This window comes from Dermacentor variabilis, chromosome 5 (assembly GCF_050947875.1).
Source record: "Dermacentor variabilis isolate Ectoservices chromosome 5, ASM5094787v1, whole genome shotgun sequence".
Taxonomy (NCBI): domain Eukaryota; kingdom Metazoa; phylum Arthropoda; class Arachnida; order Ixodida; family Ixodidae; genus Dermacentor; species Dermacentor variabilis.
Window position 1 is genome coordinate 115471800 of NC_134572.1, and position 9409 is coordinate 115481208.

Consider the following 9409-nt stretch of genomic DNA (forward strand, 5'->3'; position numbering starts at 1 on the left):
TACACCGCAGTATAACATTCTACGGTACGTTTTTAAGGCAACACCGCGTTCACTAAAAGCGCGTTTGTACCGATTTCAAGCATCGAACTCGTGGCTGAGTGGTAGCGTCTCCGTCTCACACTCCGGAGACCCTGGTTCGATTCCAACCCAGCCCATCTTGGAAGTTGCTTTTAGCGCGATAGCGTTAAGGAGCTCGTGTCGCAGAAAAGCCGGTGTCGACGGCGTCGGTGTCGGCGTCCGCGGCGTTGGCCGTGAGCGATAAATCACGGCAGGCACTTCATAATATAAAAAGCAGCAACTTCCAAGATGAGCTGGGTGGGAATCGAACCAGGGTCTCCGGAGTGTGAGACGGAGACATTACCACTGAGCCACGAGTTCGATGCTTCAAAGCGGTACAAAAGCGCCTCTAGTGAACGCGGTGTTGCCTTAGAAACGAGCTGTTTCTAAGGCTCAGGCGTGCGTCGCTTGCTCAGGCGCACATTTCGTTGTCGCGCCGAACGCTGCGTTGCTCGACGCTCACCGCGTCCGATGCGGGGCGCGTACTCGCTGCGCCGTAGCCCATTGTCTTCCACCCCTTGGCGGGTCGACGGGAACGCTGTCGCGTTCCACTCTTGAAGGCGAAGCTTAAGCGTCCTCCAATTTTTTTATTTATGAAGTGCCTGCCATCATTTATCGCTCACGGCCAACGCCGCGGACGCCGACGCCGACACCCGACGCCGACGACACCGGCTTTTCTGCGACACGAGCTCTTTAACGCTATCGCGTTAAAAGCCCGTACGACCACGCGCGGCCGAAGTACAACGCCCGTCTCCCCCCCCCCTTCCTCCCCTGGTGTCATGCGCGCGACTGCATACGGTGCGCTTCCTCCCTTGTGCAACGAGATTGAGCCGCCATCGTCGGCTCACCGTCGCAGGCTTTCACTCGCACACACAGCGTACAGCGCGCGAAGACGATGTTATCGCAGTATGTCTGTATCGCAAACAATACCTGTAGCAACTGCCAGAGGAGGTCAACCCGGCGTGCCTCTGCCTACCTTCGTCCTCCGCGACGCTTCGCCTCGTTTGTCCTTCCCGCCTTCGCTGAACGTTATCTGCAATTTCTTCTGGGTGGCGCTACTTTGTCGCGCGCTCGCGTTCCTTCGTACTTTCCCCGACGCGCGATTTTCTTCACCTCCAGGCGCCTGCCTCGTTAACTTGCTTCTCGGCTTCAGAGAGACACCACCGATTTGAAGAGCTGGACAGTTACGCTTGCGCGTAAAAGCGTACCGGCGTTACTAGAGATCTCACGTTGTCCTGGTCCTGAGCTCAAAATTTGCGTACTAGATTTATGGTCGTGGCGGATTCAGTGCGATGAGGGACGTATTGAACTGTATCAACGCCCTCGTTACTTTCTTCTCCAACGATGTGCATGGCCTCTGTCCAAGGATCTTCGCCTCTCAAAACGATCTTGAGTAGTCAAGACTTCAGCTCCTCAGTAGACAGGCATCTGCGAATGTGTGCATACGCGGCATGCACCTCCCCGTGGGCACTTCACTACTGTTCTTTCTTTCCCGTTATTTCTATTTTTTCGTTCCTTTCTCTCTTTCCTCCAGCGTAGTGTAGCAAACCGAAAGTGCGTCTTGCTAACCTCTCTGCCGCTGCTTTCTTATTTTTTTCCTCTGAATTAGAGTTTTTTTCCCTCTCACAAGGGTAAATGTTGCAAACACACAAAAAGTGGCCGCGTACTTCACGCCGCGCAGTTACTTTTTCTATCTCGAAAGGAGATTCTTCATCGAAAATGGAAATAGATCAGCATACCCAGATTGCGTGGAATTCCTGTCAAATAGTGTTATGTTGAAAAAAAAAAACGAAACGCCGTCGTTGGTGTGACCGAATCGTTACCTAAAGCACTAGATTACGTGTCCGGAGGAACAAGGGCTTAAGTCCAAGGGTTTCACTAAATGTTTTCTCATATATATCTATTACAGCTATAACAATCACGTTGCATTCACGGCGCCACGGCAAGTTGGCTCTTTAGGCTTTCGCCGTTGCTCTTTTCTGTAGTAGCTCCGCGGAAACGACCGTGATCGCGTGTGAGAGTGTCAAAAGCTGCATTTTTTCGCGAGAACGGTCGAGGCCTGCGCTGCGTTAAGACAATTAGTAACTATGAACTGTCGCATCATTAGGTATTCTGTCGTCCCACATCTTGTCGGCCTGTGTCCACCTGTGCCGATCTTTAGCATGCTTGGAGGCGACAGTCGTGCCGCTACATTAAATAACACAATGGTGAGCCGAAAGTTAAGCAGTGGTGGCGACGAGAATCGAAGCAAAGGGCGAAATACAAGTAGAAGCGGCAGCTATCTAGAACAAAGCGGCACAATTGGTACAATAAGTGGCGACATGTAGTGTATCATTACACGCAGTGACCCTACCTATACTTGCCTTACTTCCGGACAGAAAGTCTGTTCGCAGTGTGGGATGATGCCTCGCGCAAGTTTAATAAAAGGACACTAAACAAAAAGAAAACGTTATGTTCGACTGTATTGGTGAATTATAGTTCTGGAATAATAGAAATATCAGTCATACCCGGAGCGGAGTCTTAGAAAGCCGGAAAAGACGGCAAAACAAAATGTAGGCTTTAAGTTTTTGTTCTAATTCCTCGTGAAGTCATGAGATCTCGATAGATCGATAGCATCTGCGCGGTACTAGGTAATAGTTTAATTATATGCAAGGAATTGCAGTGCATTTCATACTCAACCTATAACAAGTCTTAATAACCCCTCGCGAACAAAATGGCCCAAATATGCTAAAATACTTTGAAATTCGAGACGTCATATTAATGTACCGACTGGTGCAGCAGTTAATATACAAATTGAAATAAGGGAAGCCTGACTGCTCACGTTCTTCTAGTTGTTTTTTTGCTTTTTAACAACGATAATCTTTCCCCAAATAAATGCGAATCGAGTCTCGAAGGTATAGTTCACCAGGGTACATTGAACTCATGCTGCTATGTTAGCACGATACTGCGTACGTCACGTGGTCCAAGCAGGAAGGGCAAAACTAAAACATACATTATTGATTGAGGACATTTGTTATTCGGATCTTCAGAGTGTTCATTAGTTAATGCCATGCACGTATCGCAGAGCGCGTGCGTCGAATCCTTCCGAACCCAGGCGATGGCCCAACGATTACTGCTTAGGGAATACGCGCTTCGGCGTTGTCCGTGATATGAGTACCTCTGAATATACCCAGCTAGACAACTTTGCTCTGACTTCCTCCTTTGATAGAATAAGCGGCCACCACGTTTTTTGCTTTGTTTTCTTTTTCACGAAAGTTGGGTATGGACCTAATAAAGTATGTTTCAATGCGGTGTCCTGTTCGATCTGGGCACAATAGAGGGGATGTTTTTGTGACATATGTGGTTAGTAACTGCTGCAGGTCCCAAATCCAATTTTTATGACTGATCTCGCAAGTGCAAAATACGTAAATTTAGCAAATGCATCTTGAGTGAAAAAAGAATGTAATGCAGATATCCTGAGATAAAATATTACTGGTGCAAGCCAGTAAATTGAGTCTCTCTCCAAATATTAAATGTGCACATGGAAAATCGACGTTTGCGTTTTACGTTACAAAGAAAGAACCTATTTTAGGCTAATGTAGACTGGTACTCCTTGATTCTGTCATGATATGGCAGAACAAAGAACACTCGAATGTTGCTATTTTATGACCATGTTTAACAGCTACGATTCGTGCTGATGCCTTTTATGCAGGTCACGCTGATGGTTGTATCGGATCACGGCATCGCCAACACGGGCCCCGAGTCCACCACCGACATCATGCTTGACAAATACTCGCCTTACATCAAGTACATGCTGAACTTCGGGTCTCATTCCATGGTGCTTCCGAGGAAAGACATGTTCCGGCCGGTAAGTCTGAGTTGATTAATTTTAGACGCTTACAAAGTAAACTCTTGTGCGTGAAGAGCTTTCACACATTCACATGCGGGGGACACGCTTTTTATACTTGCTCGTCTGACGCGGTCAATGTTCTTTTTTTTTCTATGTTTTGCTATTTTCTTTTGATTATGACCCTGATGGAAACGAAATAACAAGTGAAGAAAAGACTACGACTTCTTTCGGAGAAAAGGCTTTGAGCTCGACCGGTGATTAAAATCTAGGACGACATTCATGTATCGTGCGAGGGTAATATAACTCATGTACGGAGTTTAGACCTATACAGGCGAAATTCTTTGCGCGCTAGAATGAAAGCTGTGCACTTGAGCTGAAACATAAAATAAATCAGCGCTTTGAGGCACACGCCAAGCAACATTTCCACATGCTTCTGCAGTTTAACTGCAGAGAAAGTTCTACCGAAAAGCGATACAAGCAAGTGGCCAGAGAGAGCGACTGTGGTCACAGCCTGCCATAACTTTGTAGCCCTATAAAGAGAGAGAGAGAGAGAACAAATACTCGTGACTGCATGCATCCATTCTAGCGTGATACTCTGGTATATCAAACGTGTCATACCCCGTTCGTAAGAGTTTATCCAACAAGCAGCCTTTACAGCACCACTTTGTTTCAAGAAGTTGCGTACCCGCGCGACGGCTGCGCGCCGGTGTTCGATATCGGCTACGAGCAGCAGTGAACCCACCATTACTCTCTTGCGGCCTCTTGAGCCTTGGACACTCTCCATTGCGCATTTTTCACTTATTCGTTTTTTCACTCTGTCTTTCTTTGATCCGTTGCATCTGGCCAGCTGCACCGTGCCCTGATCGATGCTCGCGTAGAAGGGCTGCAGGTCTACACCAAGGACGAGATTCCAGCCAGATACAATATCAAGCACAGCTCGCGGGTGTTGCCCCTATTCCTGATGACCACGCCCAAGTACTTCATTTTGCCGGTAAGGAGGCGAGTTCACAGTTTTCAAAGGGGCCACGGGGTTCACGCGAAGCACCCGGGAAACCTGCGAGGTCTCTCAACATTTCGTAAAGATTTCCTTGCAGTTTCCTTGCCAGTTTCCTTGCCAGTGTCGCGTACTCCAATTCTTCAGATGCCATTTCCCAGACCATGTCGAAAACAATTTGTTAGCAGCCGTCTGGCGCCACCAATAAATTTACAATTTATTTACTAGGAGGTTATCCGTTCCAGAGGCGATTTTCCTAGAATAATCTTGTCATTCTCGTTTTTGTTCGTTTTAATTTCTCATGTAAAGATAATAGAATTTGGAGGCACAAATGCACATATATTTTCGTTAATTATGGTGTTTGTAATTGGTCAGCTATTTTCACTAATAAATCTATCAAATCATCTTAAAAGCAAATACTAAGAAAAAGTATATAAAACAGTTCACTTAGTGTCAGACTGCTTGCGTAGCTTTCAACATCGAGCCCAAAGTTTAATATACCTGTAATATTTAGGTGCTCTATGCTAAGTGAAACAGAAATAGCCCCAATGAAACGTACTTTCGTTCACCTGCTTGTTTAAATTTATGCTCTCTCTGCTTACGTCATGTGTATGCATTGAACAATCAATAAAATAAACGTTCTTCATTGTTCATTTTCTCATGGACAAAGCTGAGTATACGACCTGCTTATTTAATAACGGTTCAGTCTCGCCTGTGAATTCGTATGCTAATTTCTCCTGGATTTCGCTCGTCGTACCAAATTCTCATGATCATTAAACTTTATTTAGAGGTAATTTCAGTAACTTTGCCTACCGCGGCTCTGGCAAGCAGAGTTAGGCGGTACAGGTTTGGTCGTGTTACAGTGACGTGACCAAAGGCGGCCCTGCGATTAGCGTTTACTAAAGCTAGTGCGTTGACCACGCCAGATAGATAGGACGCTGTGCAGACATCGTGGGATGTGAAAGCCCACATATCTTGACTGCCATTGTTGTTATTTTTTAAATTTCATTTGCAGCTCAGCGATAGCACCAAGACAAAAGTGAACCATAAGAAGCGCTTCTTTGGCTACCACGGATATGACCCCGAACTTCCGGAGATGAGGACCATTTTCTACGCTCAAGGTCCAGGTACGTACAGACTTATTAGGCCTGCTACAAGTCTGCCATCCGTGGCTTCAGAGGCAACTTCTGAATGGTTGAATGCATCGGCTACATAATAAAGCGAGCGACAGCTGCATTGCATTCTTTCCGCCATAGAATTTCCTGCAAAAGTGTAGAGTTTGTTGCTGGTGAAACTACATGCATGGCAAATCAGCCAGCATCGGAATGTTGCGTAGTACACGGTTTTGCCTAAAAATCGTCCTCTTGGCTTCAAACGACTTTGTGGCCGTTTGAAAGCCGAAAGGACGACTTTGTGAAATTGACCATTTTCAGCAAATTTTTAGTGTCTTATGCATGCAAATAAATTCTCAGTGAGTATTCATGTGTGGAGACAGTGACGTAGCCAGGACTTGTTGTCGGGTTTGGGGGCAGGTCGGTGAGGGCAGGCGGTATTGTCGCACGTCGGTTTTTGCTATGTAACATAGTACACAGAAATTACGAGGGCGGCACACGCCTGGTCCGCCCTCCCTGCCCTCCTCCTTCCCCTCACCGGTTAAACCCCTGTGTGGAGAGCCTTATCGCCTTCATACCTTTAGAACGATGGGATCGTGCTTCAAAATTTAGAAAAATAAAGCGCAACATATAACGCGGCAAGACCGTCTGAAGCCACAGGTACAAAGACAAATGCACGCACACTGATAATCATTCTTTCGGCAGCTGAATGATCACAGAGCCGGAGTTCACTCTGCTAGTTCTATCAGAAAGCTCTAAACTTTCCGCAACGAAGAGATATGTATACGACTCCCAAACGATGTCGAATTTCTTGCTCGCTGCTTTTGAGCTTACCGCTCTTATCTTTAGCTGTGAAACAGTGACGTGTCAGTGGCGCGTTGTCATTCCAGCTGACGCAAATTTCAGGAAGAAAGCGGCGCGTGGATTGGCATGTCACCAAGAGAACTGAATAACAAGATGTGGTAATGACTTCTGACAATATTCACCTTTAGCCTTATCTGAAAAGTTCAACCAAAGGTGTTACCACAAGCACGTCACGTGCACTCCGAACACGTGCCTTGTGTTTTTTAGTGCCGACGCTTTCAGTTATATACAGCTAACGAAAGGCTCGAAACAAGCAAACTGCTCGCGCAGATTCATAAAAATTGTAGGCTTTTGGAATCGCGGAGAAGATAAAATTTCGAACCTCTGCTGTGGCTAATCGTCTCTAGCCTCACGCGCACAGACCGCATTCCTTACAACAGGCGGTGGGGTAAACGTCGTGAAATCGTGCATCTTGGGCTGCAGCACAGAATTTGACAGAAGTGAATCTAATCGGAACCCGGTTTATGGTAACATAGCATTATTACTACTTTCTTTTCACGCACGGTTATAAGAAAACCACGAAGCGGTTTCACTATAGCTGCCGTTCACTTCAGGCCTAAATATAAAAGCTCGAATGCGAGGTAGAACGCGCGCACCGGTCTGCAAGAGGAAGCTTTCAAAACTTGTATAATTTGCGCTTACCTCGCCACGTTCGTTCGCAGTGCACACAAGGCGTATACCACCAATCTGAAGCGCAATTTGAAGCAACCGGCGCCTTGCTGCTGCCGCTGCCGCTCGAGGAAAAACGCCGAAAGGCGCGGAATCGTATCAGTAGCGCAGATTTCCGGTAACTACACTTTCCAGCAATGACCAGACTCGAACAACAATCGGGGATTATGTCTGTGGGTCATACGAGCCGAACCGCACAAACGCATCAGCCGGCGTCCCGGCATGCTGCGTTTGGCGCGACCGCTTCTTGCTTCCTGGCGCGATCGCTTCTTGCGACCGCCGTCGCCATCGACGCAAATGCAACAAATGTGTGGCAGAGAAGCGTGGTGTACTGATATCAGGCATTGTCACCACGAGCAAGGAAAGTAACGTGCCGCTGCTTCGTTGCCCGGGACAATTTAGAAGAACCGTCGCACAAAAGCCCTGACCGAACTGATACGAAATGAAACAAAAGCCCTGATACGAAATGGGTGAGACGGGCGTGGACTCGGCAGCCACGTATAAATAAATAACTAAAGGTAATGGCATCTTCCAATGATCATTCCAGAGCATTCTGGCAGTGGTTCAAAAAAAAAAAACAGGAAGTGCGGCATTTCAGCTCTACTCCGAAAAAAAGGGGGAAAGGGGGCGGAAGGGCTCTGGTAGTAACGACCGGGATTAAGCATCACTGCCGAAGCACTCCGGTGGTTCACTGTCGACGCACTCGGAAGCATCACTGTCGACGCACTCGGAATGACTGCGTCTGTAGTTGTTCCGCCAAGCAAGCGTCATGGCGAGAAAGCAACCGCTCCCTCATTGCTTTGCGCCCCATAGCACGTCCAACGTCACCGAATAAAGGCTTCATGAATACAGAATTTGCATTCTTATTATAGTGGAGTGTTCTTATTACAGTAGAGCTTTAGTGCGCATGCTACAGCACTAATTATGTTTTCTTGATGGCGATTCAGACTTTTCTTGGACGCACCATGCGAGAAGTTCAGAATAGTTCGTACTTTGCTGTAAACATGAAAAAAAAATCGAGAATCATTGTATTATAATAAGGGTAGCGTTATACTCTTCTCATTTGTGCGCTCGCGTTCTCGCCATAACAGGCATCAAGCGGGACTACGTGATCAAGCCCCTGGTCAACGTGGACCACTACAACTTCATGTGCCACGCGCTCGGCCTCGAACCTAAGCCCAACAACGGTTCCTGGGCGCGCATGGACGAAGGACTCGTCGAGTCCGAAGTTGACTTCCCACGCTACGGCAGCTCCAAATACAGCAACGCCGCGTCGTCGCCCACCCGGGCCAGGCACCAGTGGCTCTCCTGGTCGGCACACTTCGAACATCTGTCTCTGGCTGCGGCAGTCGTGTCGGCGCAGCTTAGCGCGTGGCACGCCCTCTGAAACACGTACGACGCTGACGTCTCCAAGCGGTTGTGTGTGCCAAAGAAAGACTGTTCGCTTAGTTACCACAGCGACGCTGAGGCGGTACGGGCCCGTTTGGCCTCTTGATAGCGTGAGGGCGCAATTGTGCAGTCTGTGAAGTCAGCTGAAAATGGATAGCGACTGCTTATATAGAGGGCAGCGCTGTTATCGCTGGAATGAGAGTCACCGGACCGGTAACGTCTAAGAACGCTCCGCAGGTTGCAAAGGCACCAGCTATGGAAGCTGGCCTGCTTATACCAATTCAGCGACACGATGATGGACTAGGCAAGATCATATACCAGGTGTTTGTGCGAAGAATTTAAGTAATTTAAAAAAAAATTAACTGTAGCAAATAGAACTGGTTGCAGCAGAATCCGCCTTGCGTTCGTACATCATATATGCGGTATTTGCAATATGCGCCGTAAGGTAAATATACGCTTCAAAAAAATAGTGAATTTTTGTTAATTAGTACATTG

The 9409-nt window shown here is 47.4% G+C and overlaps 1 protein-coding gene across 1 annotated transcript in view; it reads left to right on the plus strand.

Annotated features, from left to right (window-relative positions):
* LOC142583076 (glycerophosphocholine choline phosphodiesterase ENPP6-like) overlaps positions 1-9409 on the plus strand; it is a 92159-nt gene that overhangs the window by 81858 nt on the left and 892 nt on the right. The window contains exons 5-8 of the mRNA XM_075693365.1: positions 3749-3904; positions 4734-4877; positions 5896-6007; positions 8617-9409. The exon at positions 8617-9409 is cut by the window's right edge and continues 892 nt beyond it. Of these exons, the coding sequence (XP_075549480.1) occupies positions 3749-3904; positions 4734-4877; positions 5896-6007; positions 8617-8912 (708 nt within the window). The 3' untranslated portion in view covers positions 8913-9409. The remainder of the gene's footprint in view (positions 1-3748; positions 3905-4733; positions 4878-5895; positions 6008-8616) is intronic.